This window comes from Vicugna pacos, chromosome 8, assembly GCF_048564905.1.
Source record: "Vicugna pacos chromosome 8, VicPac4, whole genome shotgun sequence".
Lineage (NCBI taxonomy): Eukaryota > Metazoa > Chordata > Mammalia > Artiodactyla > Camelidae > Vicugna > Vicugna pacos.
This window is the reverse complement of record NC_132994.1, coordinates 19,549,669-19,574,479: the sequence shown is the minus strand read 5'-3', so window position 1 is coordinate 19,574,479 and position 24,811 is coordinate 19,549,669. Positions and strand designations below refer to the sequence as shown.

Here is a 24,811-nt window from a genome sequence, read left to right as displayed (position 1 = left end):
TCTCATAGAAATAAAACAGCCAACCTGTGTCCTCCTTAAAGCCACACATGGGAACGGAAGATAGTAGGGCAGAAGTGCATGCTCTAAAACTCCGAATCCTGACCCCAAATGAAGTGAGGTGTTATCTTTTCAGTTACTCAGCATGCACTGTTTTATGTCTCTTGTACTTCATAATCTTTCACGTATTAGAAAATTTTCTTTTGGTTTAGCCATTTTCAAGTGAACTCCTGTATGTATGTAGTCTCTGTGTATGTAACAGAGACCCCAAGTTAATCTCCAGGAGGACCAGGTGTTCTAGACCCTGCCCCTGCCCCCGCCCCCTTGGCCTTTAGGTTTCTCCTGGGGCATCTTTTCTCTGCACAAGACACCTTGAAAACCCTGCTCTATAATGGTTCATAGTTTGAGTCAATTTCTCCCCTTGTCAGGATGGTTCCCATTGAGTATTTGTGTTACAGTTTATTTTTTTCTTTTCTGAAAAGTGTATGTATGTTTCTTTATTTTTTCATCACTTAAAACATATTGACTTAACTGTTCCAGCTACTACGCTTTCAGCTTTAAATACACAAACTTTTTTCTTAAGGAGCTCAGTCTGATTTGAACTATAAAGCTATTTCTTTCATGAATTCGATATACTGAGCCAGTTACTAGTGGTAATAATTATAACAGGTAACTTTTAAATGGCACTCCTGTGCCAGTCACTATTTTGAGTCCTTTATCTGTGTTCACTCAGCCTTTTTAAAAACCTGTTAATTTTCACTATTTACACAAAAGAGAAATGAGGCTCCTGGGATTAAGTGCCTTGTTCAGGGTAGTGGCTAGTCCATGATTTGGACCCAGGCAGTCTGTCCTGAGCGTCTGCATTCTTAATCATTACTCTGTTGCCCCACTTAGCTTTGGATCCCATTTATTCTGTCATTTTTAAGACTAGCAATTTTATTTAAATAACATGTGTATTTTGTTGAATTTCTTACCACTTCTGTTGCCATTCTAGTTCATCATCTTTTGTCTGGTCCAGTGCAGGGGTCTCTCATCTTTGCTCTGCTCCTACCTTCCACACAGTCTCTCTTCTATTTAGTACTTACAGTGGTCTTTTTAATATTTGTGTGTGTGTGTGTGTGTGTGTGTGTGTGTGTGTGTGATGATTAGATTTGTTTATTTATTTTTAGAGGAGGTACTGGGGATTGAACCCAGAACCTCATGCATGCTAGGCAAGTGCTCTACTACTTGAGCTATACCCTCCCCAACAGTGATCCTTTTAAAGTGTAATCGATCACATCACTGCCTTCCTCAGATCCTCCCACTGACTTCTCAGTTGCATGGCATATCCTCCAAAGGCGTTGTTGTCCCTGGCTGGGACACTTCTCTGACTGGTCTTCCTTCAGCTCTGCTGCTGAGCTCCGGCCACGCTCCCCTCCGTGCTGCACCCGATGCTGCTGTTCCCTCTGGCCTCCGCTGCCGCCCACGGATACTGCCTTAGCTAAACCCTTCCTTGTCTGATTTTCTTGAAATTTCCGTCTTTAACACAGCCTTTTCTGATTATCACACCAAATTGCCAATACTGCCTTCCCCCACTCCCCTTTCACTTGATCTGTAGTTTTAACACTTACTACTTGATATTTTATAGTAGCGGTGTTTCTTTATTGTCTCCAGTTAGATGGTAAGCCACAGAGGGGCAGGACCTGGTGGGTCTTGCTTACACAGTGCCTCACAACCAGCAGATGCTCAGCAAATCTTGGTTGAATACATGGATTAAAGAAATGTCTTTATTAATTAATGGTTATTGCTTACTATGGATTTGAAATGGGTTTGAAGTTCTCTTACTTTCTTTCTCCGGAATCAGACTCTTCTGTGTAGATGCTCAGGAGTAAGATGTTGGGTTTCACTCATCTCGTTGTTCCCCCTCATAGGCCAGTGAGTAAATAGTATCCGTGAGTTCTCTAATTGTGCTTGATTGTATTTTGGTATTGTTTCAGTTCTCAACTTAAGTTATTTTTCTTGGAAATAAAATTTATGTTATCATCCTTGAATTGTAATATTTTGTATCCTAGGCTACAGAAAATTGTATACTTGATATTTTCTAGAAACAATTAGTGTTGCTAAGGCAGCTTACCTTTTAGCTAGAGCAGCATTTCTTGACTTTTCATTATTAACCTCTCTACCCTGATATTAAATTAAAATTTAATTTAAATGAATTCCATAGCTCCTCAACTAGAGGAATTAAATGCTAAGGAATAAGAGGTAATTTAAATACTAAGAAATTAAAAGTTGAGCCTTGGAGGGCCACAAACCGTTGTAATGTCTAAGATTTTTTTGCTGCTCCCTCCCCCAATTTTCAGTCTCTTTAGGAGCAATACTCTACCCCTTCAATTGACAGGACATGACTGAGTTCACTTTGCTTAAGTAAATCAATTTCAGATGCTATGTTTTTCTTCTAAAATATCCTGAAAATGTTTTGGTCAATCTTAATAAAATATGGTTTGTCATTAAGCGTACATGTTGTTTATTTAAGCATGTGAGTAAAATAATGACATGCCTTTCACTGCCCAGTTTGGAATTTCAAATTTTTTCATAACTTGTTTATCTAATACTAGCTTTTACCTTTAGCATAAGCCCTTTAAGCACTTGGAGTAGAGAAAATAGATTATAATTTAAAACTTTAACATAGATTTTTAAGTATTTTGGTATTATTTCTGATTTTCATTAGGTGAAATCTCAGACCTATTGCTATCTTCTAAGGCATGCTTTCCAGTTCCAGTCAGTTCAGAAGTCTGTGAATCACTTACTTACCTTTTGTTTCAGTTACAAACCAGTGGACCATAAGCTTATTTGGCTACCCTTACGGGAGGCATTTGAGGAACTCTTTGCTCTGACATTTTCCAAGAAGCAAAACTTTACATTTTTGGGACACATTCAGACCTGTTACCGGCAGAAACGGTGGCATGATCTCCTCAGATTAATGCAGCATGTGCACAAGTCGGCTGTCAACAAGGATGGAAAAGAGAGTAAAACTGGTAAGAATGTGACCCTGGTTGCTGGTGGGAAGACATGAGGCTGGGGCTAAGTTGGCAAAATTAGGAGAAGAGTTTAGGGGAAGAATAAAGCAGTACAAGTTAGTGCTTTCTAGGACTTAGTGCACAGGAGACTAGTTTTGAAGTGTAGCTGCTCCCGTGATTCTGTCGGCGTGATTTCCATAAAGACAGATGCTTGGTGCTGTTGAGGTACAAGCACCGCTCAGTGCGCAGTAAGTCACGTATGCATAGAAGAGGTTAGTTCCCAGAAACTGGATTCCACACTGAATGGGGCTTTTGGCAGATTAGTCATCTTCTCTGCTTCCTCATCTATTAAATGGGAATAGGAGTACCTACTTCAAAGGGTTTTTGTGAGGATAAATGGGTTAACCAATACATATGCAGATAAATAAACTGCGTAGTGTAGTGGCTGGCACATAGTTGGCATTATGTAAGTGTTTGGACTGACTTATACTTCTAGGATGTGATATATGTGTGTTTTGTTAATTGTGTGTTTTTTTAAGTCATATTTATGACAACTCAAAATGTGTGTTAAATTCTTGTCTTTATTCTTTTTTAGGGTCACTACTAAAAGAGAAGTGGGAAGCATTTGGTCTTAGGCTCAACCATGCACAACAACAGATGAAAATGACTGAAAATGCCTTATTGTTCGCATTTGTAGAGGTATTTCGCTTTGGTTGTTTAGGTTAAGGAATGTTGATTTGATGCAGAATGCAAGTTTAAGGAGGCTGCTGTTTTGTATTCTCTTCATGTTGATGTTTTAGGGTTTGTTGCTTAAGAGTTAATAAACACTTAATGATATAATTCTTTGGGGGGAAGATTTTTTTAAATGTCCTTTATACAAATTATAAAGTCTTGATGAGCACTGTTATTATTATTATTAAAGATGCAATTGAGGACAAATGAATTCTTTATTGTTTCAAAGCCCGTGTGTGTGTGTGTTTGTGTGTGTGTGTGTTTGTGAGAGACAGAGAGAGAGGTTGAGAGGGATATTTGGATCCATTCATGTTGGGCTACATCTTTTATTCTAGAGCATGGGTAGCTCCACTGTTTTCTGTCCTGTGACCATGTAGGATCAGCTTAATTAACTGTTTATGACTGAAGCTTTTTGTATTTTTATTAAGGAAAATTGTTTCTGTGATACCCTATAGACAACACCCTAAAGGAGGGGTAGGAGTCTTGACATGGTATTTTAGTAAGAGAGAAGGTCCCCCAACCTTTTATTCACTGGTGTGGAAAATATAGTCATCAGTGCTTAATCTTAATATGATTGTTTGTAAAATAACCAATGAAAATGTCAGGTGCTCTCAAAATAGAATTTATGCCTATTTCATGACTTGACGTTTATACTAGAGTTTAATATGTTCTGTTTTATTTTTTTCAATTAAATTTGTAGAAGATTCTTTGTTAGGATCATCATGAAAACAAAAGTTATAGTGGAATTTAATAATAGTAGAGCATTTCGGTTTCTGATGTGATGTTATTTGAGCAGACAGCAAGGTTTATTTTTCATTGTTTTGGAGATAGAACTTGAAGAGATAAAAACAGTAGAGTGGAGATGAAGAAAGATTTGTTTTGATATTCTTCAGCAACTGTGAAGGGTTGTGTATTGCAATCACTACACACTCTTGATTTAGTCATTTCTCTGATCTTGGTATGCTCATAGCCTAACCCTGTATTTATTTTGGGTGCTTTTAATAACCACTTGGGTACCTTTAAACATCTGAATACATTTTAACTTATTGTTTACCATCCATATAACGAGTTGATCTAGTTTATTGCATCTCACTGTCAGGCTCCAACATATTTATTCTCTTGACCTTTCTGGACAATTTTTAAAAATTAACTTGACCTTAGCTCTGGCAGCCACTTGGCATTAAGGTGTAAACTCAGTCAAGTAGGAGAGGTTTGACCTTGCTCTGTTTCTGACCCTGCTTACATAATTGCTCTTGGTGAATGTGTCTATATTTGAATTGGATCCTTAATATTTTACTTTATCTTCTAGGGTGCATTAGCTCAGGCTGTAAAGAAAGGAGAGTGGATCTTGTTGGATGAGATTAATCTGGCTGCTCCAGAAACATTAGAATGTCTGAGTGGTTTACTTGAAGGCTCCTCTGGCTCCCTGGTGTTGCTGGATCGAGGAGACACAGGTAACACTTGATCCCCTTAGGGTTTGACTTGATACGAGGCCTTTGACCTCCTGAAAGTGAGATTCTTTTGGTTAGGTGGACTACGTGGGCCTCCCAATGCAGTTTGTTCATTCCATAGGTACTAATTTTCTGCGAAGTTCCATTGTTTGGCGTGGAGAATGCAGAGGCTAAGACAGTTTGTCAAAACATTTGGGCAGTGCGTAATAGACAGGCATACTCGGTGACAAAATACACGCTGGTGAATAGGTGGTGGAATAAATAACATGAACAACCACACCTTAAAAGATGGGGAGATGGTGGCATAAGATTAAGTTGTATACATAGGTCTAGAAACTGATTTCAGTGGGGCTTCAGAAAAGGCAAAGATGGTCTGAGTAATCTGGCTGAACCTTGAGGCAGGGCTGTTCAGCCTGGAGTTCAATGGACGTAGGTAGTCTTTGCTTGGGAATTGTCACTGATCACTTATTGTTATAAGTTGTTGAAAATGTATAGTTTTCTCTTAACAGAACCACTGGTTCGCCATCCTGACTTCCGCTTATTTGCGTGTATGAATCCAGCAACTGATGTGGGTAAAAGAAATCTCCCACCAGGAATAAGAAACAGGTGAGAGGACATGGCCTGATTCCTGGAGAAGTTTTTAAAATTAAGTTCTCTTTATTTATTGATTGGTAATATTAACATAACCAACCCTCATAACAATGCTTGAAATTTCTTGATCTCTGATAGAAGAATCTTACTTGTCATATTTTGCCTTTTGTAGATCGTAGGTATACAGACAACTCCAGAACAGTGTAGTTTTTTTCCTTTAGGTTGTTAGAATGACATTTAATGCCTCATGGGTGTTGTTGAAGACAGTAATCGTTCTTCCTTTAAATAGCCTTTTAGCTATTAGAAAAACTTCACATGATGGTATAACAGTGTAACACATAAGAGCGTAAGTGCATTTTAGGAACAGAGTCCTTGGATGAAGCTAATGATTTATAAAAGGACGTTTAAGTTTCAGCTTTCTTCATGAAGAGGTGACTGACATGAACAAGGTGTTTGATGTATGTAGCATTTGGTAAATGACCTTGTTTATTGTTGGTAACCTTTTGTTGAATTCTGAGTTTTAAATTAGTGTTAAAATTCTATTATATCTCCTCCCCCATTATAAAAGTTAATAAAAGCTTCATAGGAAAATTTTATCAACTACAAGTATGTATTTTCCTTTGCTCCAGCTATTTATTTTGGATGGTGAAGGGGCCTTTTTGTTGTTATTGCATGTACTTTTAGTCACATGTAGTTGTGATCAAAAACACCTCCTGAAAATGAGGATAAATAAGTCTTATTTTTGTAAGTGTTTTTGCAAGAACTATTCAACTTAATTTCATAGAAGTAATAATGGTAGATTTTTAGTAACAGTTAACATCTTTTATTTCATTATGGTCAATCTGTATCTCAAGTTGAAAGGCCTTTATTATTTATATTAAAAGCATTTAAAGTGGGTTTACATAACTTCTTCTGTTTCCTATTTTTGTATTGTCAGAATAGCTGTATTAACTTCCCCCAAATAGTAATTATGTAATAATTATTGTTTATAGGTTCACAGAACTCTATGTAGAAGAATTAGAAAGTAAAGAAGACTTACAGATTCTTATTGTGGATTATCTGAAAGGATTGAGTGTGAACAAGAGCACAGTGCAAGGAATCATAACGTGGGTTCTCTTTCGTTTCTCTTTACAAAACTTTTCCTCTATAAAAATATAAAATATAAAATGTAAAATGAATATAAAAATGTGTGCCTCATGCATATGTATTTTTTCTTCTTTTTGCTTCTAACTACAGAAGACTGATGGGAGGATTATTTAGATTTCTATTTTAAAGTTGGAACCTTACGGACTCCCTTGGATTTTCCTAAGGAAACTACATAGAGAGCTTATGAGTCACTACCTATGAGAATATGTAAACAGTTAAATAACTATCTCCTAATACTTCTGTATTTACAGCTTAGAGTTTGAATCCCTCGAGGAGCTGTAAATGGCTTGAATTTTGATCTGTCTGGATGATATCTTATTTTTTGTAACTTGTATACTAGCTATGTGGAATGTAGGGGGAAAAGGTTGATATAATTGATTGACTCTGGTTTAGAGTTAATAAGGGGCTTAGTTGAATGAAGTATAAAGTGGTTATATAGTTTGGTACTTTGAGTCTCTTTGCTCTTTTTTTGTATGCCACGTGGAAGGGTGCAATCTTTTATAACAGACACCCTGGATTCTAGTACTAGTTCTGTCAGAAGCTAATTCTGTCATCGTGGGTACATCACTTAGTTAATTTTCTCTGTGCCCTCTAAAAAGAGATATGTAATATGTAAAGTTTTAAAAATTGGATCATACTACAGTTTTACTTTGCTTTTTGTAGTTTGTTATTTTTTATACAAATGATTATTGAGTTGCTCTGGTCCTGGAAATACAGCTATAAATAAAACAGATAAAATCCTGGTTCTCTTCATGGATCTTTAATCCTAGAGGTGAAGATCTTTAATTCTAGAGGGGAAGATAATAAATAAGGAGATAGGTGCTGTAATTTTAAGCTGTGATAAGTGAAGAAAGATAACACACAAAGCGAAATGGCAGTTAGAAAATAAAGATTGGAGCCCATCTTTTAAACAGGCTTGGCATGGAGGCATTTGTCAGAATGCTTTGGAATGGTTTATCACACCACATTCTAAAATTAGAGCACTTGTTGTTAGCCAAAACTATTTGGACAAAAAATAAATACGTATTAAAATTCAGCAAGCTGGAGATGAAACAGTTTGGCTCTTGTTAAATGCTGATGGTACAAGACGTGCATGTTCCATACATAAAAACCCACTTCTAGAGTGTGCATTCTCTCTACAAAAGAAAGAATATTGATGACAGAGAGGCAAGCCAGATCCCGTTTGGGCAAGAACTTGGGTTTCATCTCTGACACATTTGGTTGTATTTGGTCTTGTGGTATCTGATCATGTTGCAGCCTGAAACTTCAGCCGTCTTGTCATCTTCTGGACTTCTAAAGTATGCGATGATGAAAACAGTAATGGTCATGCTTTTTAATGTGTTGTCATTGTTGCTCCATAGCCATACGTGTAGACTTTCAAAACACCATGACTTTTGTTTTCTGTATGCTTTTTACCACCACCATTGTAGATTACATGAGGGCTTCATTTGACCCTCAGATTTTTTTAAAGCCAACTCTGGAACCCTGTTTTTGGATTAAGTATATTCTTGTTAAGGGCCTCTCATACCACACTGTCTTTCCCTTGAGAATCAAACATTTCTCACCTCTCTACTCTCTCCATCCTAAAGGAAATTGAACAACCTTCATTTTACTGCTTTTGATGCTCTAGGAAATTTTATGTAAGCTTGGCCGTCTAATCTATAAAAATGACTTTTGGTCCTTATGTAGAGAAATGAGAATAACAGTGAAATGATAATACTTACTAGTTAATAAAATCTGAACTGCATCCTCTTTGTAGTTTCTATGCAGCTGTGCGGAAAGAATCTGGGACAAAATTGGTGGATGGAACCGGCCATAGACCTCACTACAGCCTTCGGACTCTCTGTAGGGCCCTGCGATTTGCAGCCTCCAATCCATGTGGCAGCATCCAACGCTCTCTCTATGAGGTCTTTCTGAAGTCTGTGTTGGTTGGGAGCTGGGTGGATGGGCTCACCACAGGGAGGGGGAGTCGGGGTCCAGCATGTGCTTTCCACTTAGCCAGGTCAGCCCAGACCATGTCATACCGCAGCTGCCCTGGCCCTTCCAACCATCGGATCACATTGAAAAGTTGTTCTGGGAACCAGCATCACCCAAGAGATTGAATTTTGTTCCTGAAATAACCTGGCCTGGTATTACAAAAGGATAATAAATATTCTGTGCATTTGTGTTTTTTTCCTAGGGCTTTTGTTTGGGTTTCTTAACACAGCTTGACAGGGCATCACATCCAATAGTTCAGAAGCTCATTTGTCAACACATTGTCTCTGGCAATGTTAAAAGTCTGCTGAAACAGGTAGGTTCTTTTTTTTTTTTTTTTTTGACCTTACATAAATGAAAAACTAAAATACAAAAAGTTTTAGCTTTGGGGGGTTTTTTGTTTGCTTTTTTTTCTTTTCTTTTCTTTTTTCCCCCCAAACCTGTTTCTAACTATAAAAGTAATTGGTTTGTTCCACAAAATGTAAAAACATTAGATGGTATTTTAGATGGTGAAAATTCCCAATAATTCTACTCTTTGGAGATTTAAACCCTATGGGTGGTCCTTTCTATCTAAATCATACACACACACACACATATATATATATAGAGAGAGTTGCTTTTATTTTTAATGTGTTCCAAGGGATCCAGAATGTTATAATGCATAGCCACCCTCCTGCACCTATCAGTACAACACACGCCTTTGTTTTGGTAAATATGGTTTATATGAAATACATGTTTTTGACCAAAATACTAAATCAGAGTGTGAATTTTTGTAGGCAGGAGAAGAGAACTGAATCATAAAATATCTGAGAAATTATTTTCATTCAAGTTTTCCCCCAAATCTACCTACCCCAACCTAAATTTTAAAACCAGTGCATGTCATTTTGTTCTCATTCCTCGAGGTAGTTTTATTTTCATATTCATCCATGGATTTTAATGTTTAAAGCATCCAGAACAGGGCAGCATTCTTGGTGACAATTCTTTTTCTACTTTATAGCTCTCTCTGAAAGAATGCCATGGTAGTCATGGGACTGTGGATTATTTCTCTCACTCTTGTGTCTTTCAGCCTATTCCGGAACCAAAAGGGGGTCGGCTTATCCAGGTGGAAGGCTACTGGATTTCAGTGGGAGACAAGGAACCTACAATAGATGAGACGTACATCCTTACCTCTTCTGTCAAGCTGAACCTGAGAGATATAGTCCGAGTGGTCTCTGCAGGGTGTGTGCCCTTTTCTCTCACCACTCTGGAGTCTTACCAGCACAGGCATTGGCAAAAGTCTAGTTTCACTTCCATAGCTTTCGAGCTTTATTGTTATTCATTGGCTGAGGGAACAGTACCTTCTAAGGTTAATATTGTCTCTTTCCCCTGGCATGAAACATTGTTTCTCATGTACCTTTGGTAGGACCAATACGGATACAGATTATTTAGCCCATCTTTAAGATTGCCTTTTACTATTTTGCTGCTGAATGCTTATCACCCATTGTTTGTTAAGTGAGTGACAGCTAGTCCCACTTACTGCTTCTCACTAGTGCGGGAGAGGTTGGGGTTACTTTCCTCAGTAGTTTCTGAGGAACTATTTACATGTTTCAGGGCTCAAGAAACATTCCATTAGTAGTACATAGGTATATAAAAAATGTTATAGTCATTTTTTTTTAACACTGCTTGATTTAATTCTGTTCTCTGTCTTTTTTTTTTTTTTTAATTGCTTTATTGGCTGATCTTTTAAAGAACCTATCCAGTGCTGATTCAGGGAGAGACATCAGTTGGTAAAACAAGCCTGATCCGGTGGCTGGCCGCAGCTACTGGTAACCACTGTGTGCGTATTAACAACCATGAACACACTGATATTCAGGAGTACATTGGTTGTTACACATCTGACTCCTCAGGGAAGCTTGTGTTTAAAGAAGGTAGGGTTACTGTTCTGTTCCATGGTGTAGCTGTTCGTTCTTTTAGACCCCTTTCCTCAAGTAATCATCCTTTCCAACTGAGGCACAGGGATGTCTGCCGTAATAGCTGGTTTTTCTTTCTCCCTGAGCCACATGATGGTTAAGGGGTGATGCTTAGGGTTCTAGCCTCCTTTGGGTCCCGCTAATCTTGTCAGCTGTACACAGGAGTAGGGTCTAGTTTTGAAGAGTACAGTTGAACTAACTCAGTTTCTAGGAAATCAAAAGAATGGGTTAAGCATTGAAGAGAGGGAAACTGAAAATAGATACGAGAATGTGGTGATTTAAATGAAATCAGACTGTGGGGGAAAAAAGAATTTGGAAGTGTAATATATTTGTCAGCCTTACTAGCTCCCTCTGTGCAAAATAAAAAGGAGTATTTTAATTGAAAATGATGCTTCCTTCATATTCAACATCGCAAATTATTTGGGGACATGACTAGCTACAGAGAGTAATTTGCTTTGAAATGTAATCATCTAGGATTTGTTGATTTGTATGTAACTTTTTTTTTAAACTTTGGACTAATTCATGCACTAATTCTCAAGTGTTTACTTCCTCTAAGGTGTCCTTATTGATGCTATGAGAAAGGGCTATTGGATTATTTTAGATGAGTTAAATTTGGCCCCTACCGATGTGCTAGAGGCATTGAACAGACTGTTGGATGATAACCGGGAATTGCTCATAACAGAAACACAAGAAGTTGTTAAAGCTCACCCTCGCTTCATGCTTTTTGCCACCCAGAATCCCCCAGGACTTTACGGAGGCAGAAAGGTGCGTAGGATTTGCCCCCTTACTCCCATTTGTTACTGCATCAAGTAGTAAAATCTTTCTGGTAAGATTGAAATATTTGTACCTCTTTTGAAGGGTTTATCTTTTTGTGGTGAATAACAGAGCCTTCATTTTGGAAATTAGATGAAAGGTTCTTTTTATCGTGTTCCTGTGCGTTTCCTAGGTGCTTTCTAGAGCCTTCAGGAATCGGTTTGTGGAACTGCACTTTGACGAATTGCCTAGTTCTGAGTTGGAAACGATCTTGCACAAGCGATGTAGTTTGCCACCCTCCTACTGCAGCAAGTTGGTTAAAGTCATGCTGGACCTTCAGGTATTCTGTTTCTCCATCACTTAGTTTCAAATGGAATGTGTTGATTAGATTTGGTGATCAGAATCTGAGGCTTCTTTAGAAGCAGCAGTCCATCCATCCATTTATTATTTTTTTCAGAGTAAGGATCCTGTCTTTAAAATGTATTATATATTAATATCCTTTTTTTGGTTTTGTTGCATATATGAGCAATTTAATACCATGTTAAAATTTTTCTAATAATTATATATGATGACAGTTTGCTACTTGTGGATATTATTGGAACATTTTACTTAAGTTGGAATTTGGCATTGACAAACTACAATTTTTGTTTTTTAAATGGATATAATCCTTGAATGAATATAACTAAAGATCCTTTTTGTGTGGCTTTCCCTTGTCAGCTTTACAAAGTTGCCTTTTTTTGTTTTGTTTTGTTTCAAAGAACATCCCATTTATTTTATAGGGTTAAGAGTGGTTTTTTTTGTTTGTTTTTTTTTTTATAATCAGAATAGTAGACTATTAAATTACTTTCTAGAAAGTTAGTAACAGTTGCCATTCTTGCTACTGTGGTCCCACACTATGGGATTAATTTTCCTGTGTGCTTGCCACTATTTGTGTTATTATTCTTAATCTTTAGAGTTTATAAGATGAAATTCCATTATTTGTTTATATTCTTATACATGAATTTGATTGTCTTCAAATGATTGCCGTCTATTTACATTTTTAAAAAATTAGAGGAATTATTTTGATAGGAACTTAAATTTGTTAGGATTTTTTTTTTTAAATTTTTTTCTTTTCTGAGGGGGAGGTAATTAGGTCCGTTGCATTGCATTGCACTCCATGTACTAGGGATTGAACCCAGGGCCTCATGCATGCTAAGCTCACACTCTGCCTGAGCTATACCCTCCCACAGTGTGTTAGGAGTTTTGTCTGAGTTGTACTGTATGCTTGCCATTGCCCTGTTCATTTGTTTTGCTGCTTTAACAGTCCTATCGCAGAGGTTCTTCAGTGTTTGCTGGAAAGCAGGGCTTCATCACCCTCCGTGATCTGTTTCGATGGGCTGAGCGGTACAGATTGGCCGAACAGACAGAGAAGGAGTATGACTGGCTGCAGCACTTAGCTGACGATGGTACGCTCTCAGCAGATGCTCTCAGACCGTGAACTTGTAGATAGCAAATTGTTTTGTTAAAACAAATCTTGCCCAAGTTGTGGTCAGAATATACATTTTACCAGATGTTGCAGAAACAGAGCCTTTCTTCCTTAAATCCTGACTGCTTTTGTAAGTGGTCCTATTTCTGCAGGGCTCTGTACTGGTATGTTTTGGTTGCTAAGGTTCTTCTCACTGTTAGCTTCAGTGGGGAGTCAGGATATGTACATAACTAACGCCTTTAAGAGTTTAGGCAGGTGGTTGGTGGTATCTTTGTGGACCATTTATCTGTAGTGTGGTGGCTGGATAGTCATGCTTGTGCCTTAGAGACATACCAAAGCCTGACATGTTGGATAATTTCAGAGTCCTGAGAGAAGGCAGTTATGCCATCTCAGACTCAGGTGTGGTCATTTTTAATCCATGGGAAGAACTTATATGTTCCTCTCCATGATAGGATAGAAAGCCTTTCAGAATATTTGATTTGAAAAGTGTTGATGAGTCATTAATAAGGTGGTTAATAAGCATGGGAAGGAAATAAAACTAACCCATGAGAGTTGTATTTTCTCTTCTTTATTGGTAAAGAATAGACATAGATAGAAACACTTTTTTTTAATTGAACAATAACCTACATAAAGTGGGTGAAGCGCTCTGTTATTTCATGTACAGCTTGATGTATTTTTACATATGTATGAACCCACTTAATTCACCACCGAGGCTAAGATTTAGGATATTTCTAACACCTCAGAAGATTTCTTCATGGCTCTTGCCAGTCATAACTCCTGGAGGTAACCACTCCTCTGACATCTGTCACCACTGACGGATTCTGTCTGAGCTTGAGCTTCATCTAAATAGTGTCATGTAATGTGTACTCTTGGGTCTAGCTTCTTTTCACACAACCTAATGTAAGATTCAGCCATGCTGTTGTGTACATCAGGACTTCATTCTTTTTAAATTATTATTGTGTTGTAACTGATTGTATGGGGATACCGTACTATGTTTATTCATTCTCTTGCGGGCGGACATTTGGACCATTGCCACTTTTTAGCCGTGAGAAACAAAGCTGCTCTGAACATCCCTGAATGTCTTTTTGTGCACACATGTTCCTTTTTGTGCTGCTGGGGCGTAGGAAAAATGTATATAATTTGTTGTGGGAGGTTCTCCTGGTTTTCTAAAGCAGCTCTTTGCGTTTCCCATTCATCAGCAGTTAATGAGAATTGCCATTGCTCCATAGTCTTACGTCCCTTGGTATTGACACCTGATCTGATGGTTCCTTTTTTTTTTTTTTTTAAGGTTTTATGCTTCTGGCAGGTCGAGTCAGGAAGCAGGAGGAGGTTGATGTGATTCAAGAAGTCCTTGAAAAACATTTCAAGAAAAAATTATGTCCTCAATCCCTCTTCTCCAAAGAAAATGTCCTAAAATTGCTGAGTGAGTAGGCCATGATATCGAGAGGAGAACAAGTTGAGTTCTACTCGTATTAGAACCTAAATATGTACTCTGCCTTTGATAGGTAAACTGTCTACTCAGATACCCACATTGGAGTCTAAGTTCAGCCACATCGTGTGGACTGAGGGCATGCGGAGACTGGCGATGCTAGTGGGAAGGGCATTGGAATTTGGAGAACCGGTGCTGCTGGTTGGAGATACTGGGTAAAACTGGGTGAAAGTAACTCATTTTGAGGGTTCAGTTCAATTCCATAGAGTTAATGCAGCAGGTGCGATTCTGGATAAGAAACATGATAGGGTGCTGGTGTTTTGGGGAAGGGTCCCCTGAGCCAGGGGAGCAGAGGCCCTTGTTGGCCAGCAGTTTCTGTGGCTACACTGAGGCTCTCACCAGGGCTCCCCTCTTTTGCTGATGGGATGTTTGTGGGGCATGTATTTGGAATTCATGTTCCTTGCTAATCTGTGTGTATCTCTAACAGGTGTGGGAAAACCACTATCTGTCAGGTGTTTGCAGCCTTGGCAAATCAGAAATTGTACTCAGTCAACTGCCACTTACACATGGAGACATCAGACTTCCTGGGGGGGCTGCGACCGGTGAGACAGAAGCCAAATGACAAGGTTTGTCCAGGAGCAAATGATGTGTTTGTTCAATTAAAGAACTGCAGTTGGTTCTGTGTGTGTTACCTGTGGGATTTTGTTCACGGTGGGGTATGTGATCCCAGCTTTGATATATGTCTTCTGATTTTCACTGGTCTGCAGGGGGCTTCCACAAGCACTCTGTTATGCAAGATCTGGCCCTTGTTCCTGGACCTTTATTTTCTGTAGAGTGACCTGTTCCCCCAAGCAGACACCTGCTAGCTACATGTGTATTGTCTAGTGGAGCCACCTGCTCTTTAACTTCACCCACTTCTTTTCCAAATTGTAGGAAGAAATTGACACATCAAGACTCTTTGAGTGGCATGATGGACCGCTGGTTCTGGCCATGAGAGAGGATGGCTTTTTCCTCTTAGATGAAATCTCACTGGCTGATGACTCTGTCCTGGAAAGACTCAACAGGTACATGGGTGTAAGAGGTTTGCCTTGTGTTTTATGCTTTTGCTGGTCTGGATTTCATAGATATTAATTCTTGCAACAGTAATGTTTTTCACAAGTGCATAGTACATGTTTGAAAATGGTGATGAGCTACTGCTTTTTTTGGCTATGCCACTCTCTGTCTCCTTTAAGAGACCTAGTTTTCCTGATTTGCTGTCAGTAATCAGAAAGATGGGACTGTAGGATGATTGGCCTAAAACAGATCAGCCCAAGTTAAATTCTTTTTTAAGGCAAATTATGTGGCTGTTATCTTAATTATTCCCAAAGAACTAAAATCAAAATCCTAGATGTTACGGCTATAAGGCCTCTCAAAACTTCACACCAGGACTCTGGCCCTCTGCCCCAGACTTGACTGGCATTGTGGCCGCCCCATCTCATACTTGTGTTGGATTCGAGAGCCTGTGCTTAAGTAAGAAATCAGGCCTCGCTGGAGGCATTCAAACAAAAGTTGTACAGCTGTTTTTTTAGAACAGAAAGGAAACTCATGCATCAGAGAAGGTGACTAATGAATGTACCAAAAGAATATGGTTGCACAATACTGAAATTTGGTCAGATAAAACAGTTTAAGGAATTTCTTGAAACCTACAGTAAATTTACAGAAATCTGCTTTTTCGACTATGAAAGACTTTATGACAAGAGAAATAAAACCTGAAGAGACCAGATGTTCAGAACATTGCTTCCAGAAATATTTTTAGATGATACAAAGAATATCCGCGAGATTTCAGAAATAGTCCTATTCAGCAGAATGAAGCTCTAAAACCCAAGGCAGGATTCCTTGGTCAACCACATAAAGAAGTCCTGATGGATGGACTTTCTGATGGATGGGGAAAGAGTGCCAATAGCTGTTACATGGGAAATGAGGGTTCACCTCACAGAGTCCCCAAAAAGCAGTAGTTACTGTGTGAAACCAACCATCTGTCATAACTGTTGGGCAAATAAAAAGCACTGGAGAAACAGAATGACTATTTACCAGGAATAATCAAAATAGAAGATTTTACTGTGCAAGGAAAATAGTAAGATGCAGGGTTTGTTGAGTTTGTTGAGAATCAGTGGCTTGGTCATCTGATTAGAAAAATAAACCATTGTTTCTCCACTTACGACTGGTAATTTTAAAGCAAAATACATTACAATCGTGAGATAGAAAAGAATTTTATCACAAAAAGTAAAATAAATGGAAATAAAACAAAAAAAAGCAAAAAACCTCAAATCACTGTGAATTTTGATCAATACCTATCTCTTTATTGAGGTATAACTTGCATATTATGAAATGTATCTGTCTTAAACGTGTAATTCAGAAGTTTTAGTAAATGTACTGAGTTTTGTGACTGCTACAGTCCAGTTTCCATCATCCCAGTAGGATCTGTCCTGTGCGTTGATTTGGTTTTGGTGGGGGGAGGGATTAGGTTTACTTACTTATTCATTCATTTTAATGGAGGTGCCGGGGATTGAACCTAGGACTTCGTGCATGCTAAGCACGTACTCTACCACTGAGCTATACCCTCCCCCCTCCTCCTGTGCATTTACAGTTTATCTTTGATGCCACCTCCCATCTTTGATGCCTGAGTAGTCCAGGCAACTACTCATCTACTTTCTGTCTGTACGGATTTGTGTTTTCAGGGCATTTCATATAGATGGTCTGTTCTCTGACTTTGCATCGGTGTTTTGAGGTCCATCCATATGTGGTATAGCCTATATCATTAGTGTGTACCTTTTTATTCCTAATGATATTTCATTGTGTGGATAACACCATATTTTTTATCCATTCATCTCTTGGTAATATTTGGGTTGTTTCTGTATTTGTGAATAATGCTGCCATGAACATTTGCATGTAAGGTATCCATTTCTTAAAACAAATCTCTTAATAAGGCATAAGTGGAAAAAAGGAATTCTGTTTCCTTTGGTCAGAACTGTTGTTCCATTACACAGGAATTGGGTCATTCTGAAGTTCGTGGTAGGAAACCATTAACTAAAATGAGAGCTCAACACCAGAGTAACTTTTTGTTTTTTTTCTTTTTCAAGAACACCAAAGACTGCAAAATAGAATACATAAGCCTTTTCTAATGTTACATTCTTCAATTTTTCTTTTAGTGTCCTTGAAGTGGAAAGGTCTCTGTTACTAGCTGAAAAAGGCAACATAGAGGACAAAGATAATGAAGTGGAGCTGTTGACTGCTGGGAGAAAATTCCGTATCTTGGCAACCATGAACCCTGGGGGTGACTTTGGGAAAAAAGAGGTAAAACTGTCTCCTTGAAGCATAATTTTCTACTTTTTAATCTCAGCTAACTGGCACCCATAAATACAGTATGTAAAAATGCATCTGGAATTTTATGTTGGGTAAAGCAGAGTAAAAGATAAGAATCCAGAAAAATATTTTAGAGTCATCATAAGGTTGAAAAATAATTCTAACAGATAAAACATTTCTTTATTTGATGTCTTTTTTATGTGCCTGATATTACATTGTTTCAATCACTTTGCCTGGCTTTTCACATTTGTTACCATAACGTTCTCATGAGAGCTCTGCGTGGAAGTTACTATTATACTGGTTTTGTGAATGAGAATAGTTAAGCAAATTTATTCTCGAGCTCTGCTTCTAGAGTCTGCCCTCATAAGCATGAGCATGGAGATACAAGTGATTTTAAGGTGACAAAGAAGCAGTCACAGTCAGGATCCTTTTCTGGTTTGCAGGTGGAGCATATCCATTCTCCCAGGGGTCTATGTGGGCCACCCTCAGACTGTTGGTAAACGGCAGGGTGAGGGCGGTTTTTCTGTTCAGAGGGTGGTGTGAGGATCCAGCCAGCATGGGACAGCCCAAACTCCATGGCTTCCAGGCTCATGAAGCAATTGGTGGGGAAGTCTGCGCTGTATGTGGGACCCTCCTCTGTCAGAGTTAGGTAAAGGGTACAGTGGTAGTAGGTCAGGATGATGAGAAGAAACTGGTTGATCAGGAATGAAAGCAGTTAAGATTCTTGGTAACTTGGTGGGTACCTGAAATGTGAAAATGATATTTGGGGCCTACTTATTAGTAGTACCATAAGAGGAAGGATGTTCACTGTGCTCCGAGAAATGTGCTGAAGAGAAGAAATAAAATATCTTACAGTTTCAAGCAGAGTATGAAAACGGGCTCCTTGGCAAGTGGAAATAGCACAGAAAGGTCTCATTTCAAGGTTGTATATGTTAACTTGCCTGTTAGGTTAGCTTATTTTTTTTTTTAGACAAAGATTGCCAGCTTTTACCTAAGGAAAGCTACCTTTTGGGTTTGTGTGCCTTGCTGCAGAGTAAGTAGGCTCCTGGAACCAGAGGCCCTACTTGGCCAAGATGGTGCTGAGCAGCACGTGCACATCCTCAGGGTCTTCACTGAGCTGCTTCTGAGTCCAGGCATTGTTCTTGGTCCTGCTGTGCTAGATCAGGTGGATGAAGGATGGAGTTGATCTGACCAGTAAAAGGAAATCAATGATGAACTTTTGTGAATGGGGGTTATCTGACCTAGGGGGAAAGGTAAGAGGAATTCAGACTGAGGACGAAGGCCCTGAAACTGGAGGGACTAAACAGTCCTTTCCCATACAAGACCTAGATAATATATAGCTCCTTATACGTTCACTCCCTTTGAGCCATGTCAGAGTTTTCTCCATCTACTTTAGACAGCTCTTCCCTATGGGATGGTAATGTTTACTTTCTCTAAGCCACCGGTTAAGTAGCTGAAGTTAAAGTGAAGGGAAGGCCTTTGCTCAGGGGAAAGTATTCTGGCTTGAGAGTCATCCACTGCACCACTTACTCTGTAAGACCTTGAAGTTCTGTACCATGATTATAAAGAAAGTGACAGTAATATGAGCTGGGAGTAGTGGAGATTAGGGAGATGACATATGGAAGGAGCCAGGACAAATAGGGGTTTGACAAATTATATATAGTAGTAAAGATAATAAAAAGAAGCATCTGGTACTTGCCAGATTCACAGCTAACGTTCTTTCAAAGGATTTGTTTTCTAGCTTTCCTCACAGGTATTAAATTCACATTAGAGTTTGTGTTCTTCCTAGCTATCTCCTGCCTTAAGAAACCGTTTTACAGAAATTTGGTGTCCTCAAAGCACAAGCCGTGAAGATTTAATTCAGATTATCAGCCGCAATCTTCGCCCAGGATTGTCTCTGGGCAGAACAGATCATAGAGGTGAGAGTTTTCAGGAGGTGGTGGTGGTAATGGGACGGGGGAGTTGTGTGTTGGAGTGAGGGGGCTAGGACGTTAGTAGTATGTGTACGTGGTGTGTTATAAGGGGAAACGGGAACAAGACACATGTAAAGAGAATGTCATACTGGCCTGTTACCTTCCATTAAACCATCCCGTCTTCACATTGCCTCTTTCATTGGGTTATTAAATTTTAGCTTTTTAGATTGTTTCACTTGTTGGCCATCTTTATAGATAGATATATTTATTGGTTAAAGGAAAATGTGGTTTAAGTTTTAATCATTACCATTTTTAGAAAATGTTTATAGAATTTTAAATACATTTCTTTAGTAGTCAACTAATTTATTATTTCACTTTTTTATTTTTTATTTAAAGATTTTTTATTATGAAAAGTTTCAAACATAAGGAAAATAGAATAGTATTTTAAAAACTCCCATATACTTATAACCTAGATTTAACAATTCTTAAAATATCCAGTAAGATCCAAAACATTATTAAATGGTTCTTTTTTTTTTTAATTGAACCTAAATTTCCTTGATATATACATATTCTTGGCATTGAATGGGCTAAATTTAGGACCTAGATCTGGTTCTAAGTCTTAATACAAGCCTTAATCCTAGTTGGTTTGCGAATCATATAAAGAATATAAAAGAATGTGCTTTTTTGAGATTGGGGTTCATGGATATGTTCAACTTTAAATTTAAAGGTACACTGAAGCACGGCTTCAAAAATAATAGGTAGGATAGCTGTGGGGAGCAGGTGCCTGGAATCCAGCCTCACCTGTGGTATGTTAGGAAAGATCAGCCCCTTGGTTATCTGAACAAAGACTTCCCTTTAAGAAGGGCCCTCACTGAACTTCAGCATTCACAGGTGTTGTCTGAACAGCTGGAGTTCCCCAGACCCCAGCAATATCACAGTCACTCAGTGGCACAGAATTGACTAAGCCTTTGGTTCCCAAGCTCATCTGGAGAACATGTTTAATTACAGCTTGCTGGGCCCCACACCCAGGGTTTCTAATTCATTGGGTCTGGGGAAGGGCATGAGAATTTGCCTTTCTAACAGGTTCCTAGGTGGTCCAGTAATAGTGATTCACAGCCTGCATGCAGAACCTCTGACTTAACCTTAGTTGTGTGCAATTATGGTGAAAATTCAAGTAAAAAGAAAAGGAGAAAATAGAAATTGTTAAGCTGGCAAGGTTTGTCTTTTGGCTCTGGGTGGGGATTGGTCTCCCAAGGAAGTAACCACCTATGGGCTGCTGACTTTTCTAAGGTGTTTGGATTGTGATAAGAATGGCAGAGCATGCAACTGCCCTTAGGCTGCCCTTAGGCTGCATCATCAGTGTGCTTCATGTTTCATTGAATGAACGATTTCTCCATGGGTTGTAAGCACTGGGGCCCCTAGGACTTACCTCTGAGCCTTAACTGCTTGTCCTTAAGAAGCCTGTTTACTCCAGTGTTTTCCAGGCCATGTGGCAGCAGATGTCCCTGGGGAGGCATTAGAGACCCCGAGGGAGCATGGAGAGTGGGGAGAATTGGCTTAATACTTTTTATCAGTTTTATCATTTGGAAATGGACCAGGTTGGCACAGCATGAAAACATTTTTTAAATTGTGAAATACAAAACAGGAAACTCGACATAGCTTCCCTCCCGATTTTCTCTAAAGATGTATATAATTTATTGAATTTAACATTTCAGCTATTATGAATTCTAAATTCATAAATACCTATTTAGAATACTTAAGATACTACTTCATTGTCATAATCATAAATACTACTATGAGTACTACTTTCTCTATTATTTTTGGTTCTATAGTAGTATTATCCATACACTGATAATATAACAAAAAACATTCTGTAATGAAATCTTCTGTATTTGATGTATTGATGAAATTGATATATTTTTAAAAAAATTGACCTACGAAGGGCATGTGGGCTGCTTTTTCCATTCTCAAACTCTTACAGACCAGTATTTCTCAAAGCATTCTCTGTTCATTAAAATGACATAGTCACAGTTTTTCCAGATTTGTAGGGATTTTTGGGGAGGTGTTTTTAGTTTTTGTTTTTTGTTTTGTTTTTGTTTGTTTGCTTTTTTTTTTTTAGTTTTTGAACAAGGAATTTAGTTAATTTTATTTATTAACAGAAATAAAAGATGCTCCTAACCTAAAGTATAACCTGATCATTTACTTTCTCTATAAAGAAACACAAACTGGATTTTTTTTTTAATATAAAAAGGGCAATACAAAACCCACAGAAAGATAAACTCTTCTATTGACTGGCTCTACACAGATTTCCCTAGTTATTCATTGATTTTGGTAGATCTCCTTCACTCACCGCGAGCTTGACATTACAATTTGGCATCTCAGAAGCACACTCATCACAGAGTTGAGTTGTATTTCTAAAAGTGGAAACAAGGAACTTCCTAGCTCCCGTTGATCGTGGCCAGATTGCTCTCTAGAAAATCGGTTCCATTCACAGTGCTACCAGTAATTTTGTAAATGTACCTGCCCGGCACAGTGCTTCCAATGTGGAGTTTTCATTTTTTAAAATATAATGAAACCTGTTATTTCAATTCTGAAATTTCATTTCCTTTAATTACTAGGGACATGGAATATTCTGTGTGGTTTATTTAAAAGTAACTTTCGTATACTGCTATTCATTTATTTTTGGATAATACTCTTTAATATGTTTATCACATAGGTTTCTCTGTTCAGATACCTTTAATACCTTTTAATGTTGTTAAAAAATATATGAACCCATCTCATCTGCTTAATTGCTGACGATCTGTTTCTTCAATGGTTTCTTTAATTCTTTCTTAAGGGGTGAGTTATTCGATTTTCATTAAGTCCTTGATTTACCTCAGCTTTATTCCACTCTGAAATGTGCGTCCAAGTTCCCATATTTAATACCCAGTTATTGAAACAGCATTTAACTTCTTTCCCCAGTGTTACTAGGCTTTCCCCCATGAGTCATTATAAGTTCTTAAGATTTGTGGGAGGTTTTTGGTAATTAGTATTTTTCTTCTAACCAATTTGCAATGTAGCCTGAAGGCTGTGACTGTAGAGTCTGCTTTATATTACAGCATTGCCGAGTCTTCCTTTTCATATTTTCTTTTTAAAAAACATTCTTTGGTATTCATACTTTTTAGATAAATGTTTACTGTTGACTTCAGAAGTTACGTACAGTGATCTGAATTTAATTGGCATTAATTTGAATCTCTATGCATTACTTAAGAAGTATTTTATATGAAATTGTGAAAATTAGAATAGTCATTTAACTTGAATCATGTAATTTGTGAATCCTCTAATTTGCTGAATTGTGATGGATGAATAGATGGACAAAACAAACAAAAAACCCTGGGCCAAAAGCCACTGAAAATGTGACAATCCCCATTCCAGTGAATCAGTTTAAAATATGATTTGTATATTTTCTAAAATTGTATCTGAACATGAACCAAATGAATACTTTTTTTCTTTGAGAGTTTTCAGGGCACCTTCTTAGCCATTGATTCTCAAGTTTTCTTTCTGCTTTTTTTCTTTGTGTGTTTGGGTTTTTGTTTTGTTTTGTTTTTGTTTTTTGGTAGGGGTAGAATGCTGTTCATGAATCCTATGGGAAAGTGATTAAAGCTGTGGACCTCGTTTTCTTAGAAAAAGTTACTAATGTACATTTATAAAAATTTGCATATAATCTCATGGAACATAGACTCCCTTTAGAGACTATCTGTGGTCCCCAGGTTGCAAACCCCCATTCTGGAGTCTTCCTAAATAGCAAATACTTTTACTTCCTTATGTCTCAGGGGCTGACATAGCTGAGGTGATGCTGGATTTCATTGACTGGCTGACCCACCAGGAGTTTGGCCGAAGATGTGTGGTCAGTATCAGAGATATCCTGTCCTGGGTTAACTTCATGAACACAATGGGGGAGGAAGCTGCTTTGAAAAGGCCAGAGACCATCTCCACTGTGACGTCTTTTGTCCACGCCGCATGCCTGGTGTACATAGATGGAATAGGTTCAGGTATGTTGTCTGTTAACAGATGAGAATAAGGGTTAGAGTGTAGGGGACTACAAAATGGAGCAAGACCTCTGATCTAGACTCCTCATAGAATCACTTTAACATTTCTAAGACTCAATAGAGGCTCTCCTTTTCTTTTACCCTTTTTAAGAGGTGATGGGTATAAAAGATATGCCAAAGCTTTTCATTGCTAATAGACCAAGGACTTAGTAAATGTGAAGTCGTGATTACTATAGAGGGAAGATTGGTGGGGATGTCTTTGCTCCTGAAGAACCAGACATTTCTTACCACGAACGGTCATTTAGAGTTCCTTTAGTTCTTTTAAGTTTACTGTAAGTTTTATTAAATTCAGTATTTAAGTTGTATTTTTCAGCCGTGAAAGTAGAAATACAGACCCACATGATTGAAAGTACGACGTTGGTTACTTTTTTCTCCAGGCTGATGTATTATGGTGTGACTGGAGCGCTGCTGCTGAGGTGGTGATCTGGCAATTGTGGGAAAGGGGAGTTAGACCTCTTCTTAGGACTGCTTACACTAGCAAGCATATTTTGGCTGTAATTCAGCCAGGCCTCCATTTTGCAAGGAGCCTACTGTAGAGTTCCTGCTGCATGGTTGTGAAGCTTGGTGCCATGCTGTTGTGTGATGGACTGATCCTCTTTCTTTTAGGGGTAACTTCCTCTGGGTTTGGTACGGCACTTTTGGCTCGCAAAGAATGTCTGAAATTCCTAATCAAGAAACTTTCCAAGATAGTCCGACTTACAGAATGTCAGAAAAATGAATTGAAGATTTATGACAGGCTCAAAGCCAAAGAATTCACTGGGATAGATAACCTTTGGGGAATTCATCCATTTTTTATACCAAGGGGTAAGAATGATTTTAAATAGATGAAGATTCTCGTCTTGTGGTTCACAGATAATTGATTTTTATTGTGACTTTTATTTTAGTATATCATGATTATTTTTGAACTAATTATCTGAATTAGAATCTGACTTGGCATAATCATAATTATGTGAGTGGTTAAAAATATATAACTGACATGTAAAAT

General features: G+C 38.2%; 1 protein-coding gene across 2 annotated transcripts in view; it reads left to right on the top strand.

Annotated features, from left to right (window-relative positions):
* Positions 1–24,811, top strand: part of MDN1 (midasin AAA ATPase 1) — a 139,510-nt gene that overhangs the window by 39,698 nt on the left and 75,001 nt on the right. For both annotated transcript variants that reach the window (XM_006200336.4, XM_015235997.3), the window contains exons 16-35: positions 2,800–3,011; positions 3,589–3,692; positions 5,035–5,179; positions 5,686–5,782; positions 6,760–6,873; positions 8,673–8,820; positions 9,093–9,203; positions 9,954–10,105; positions 10,616–10,794; positions 11,393–11,601; positions 11,783–11,929; positions 12,893–13,034; positions 14,343–14,477; positions 14,560–14,698; positions 14,971–15,109; positions 15,417–15,547; positions 17,672–17,816; positions 19,615–19,744; positions 23,551–23,769; positions 24,433–24,630. In XM_006200336.4, coding sequence (XP_006200398.2) covers positions 2,800–3,011; positions 3,589–3,692; positions 5,035–5,179; positions 5,686–5,782; positions 6,760–6,873; positions 8,673–8,820; positions 9,093–9,203; positions 9,954–10,105; positions 10,616–10,794; positions 11,393–11,601; positions 11,783–11,929; positions 12,893–13,034; positions 14,343–14,477; positions 14,560–14,698; positions 14,971–15,109; positions 15,417–15,547; positions 17,672–17,816; positions 19,615–19,744; positions 23,551–23,769; positions 24,433–24,630 — 2,996 coding nt within the window. The remainder of the gene's footprint in view (positions 1–2,799; positions 3,012–3,588; positions 3,693–5,034; positions 5,180–5,685; positions 5,783–6,759; positions 6,874–8,672; positions 8,821–9,092; positions 9,204–9,953; positions 10,106–10,615; positions 10,795–11,392; positions 11,602–11,782; positions 11,930–12,892; positions 13,035–14,342; positions 14,478–14,559; positions 14,699–14,970; positions 15,110–15,416; positions 15,548–17,671; positions 17,817–19,614; positions 19,745–23,550; positions 23,770–24,432; positions 24,631–24,811) is intronic.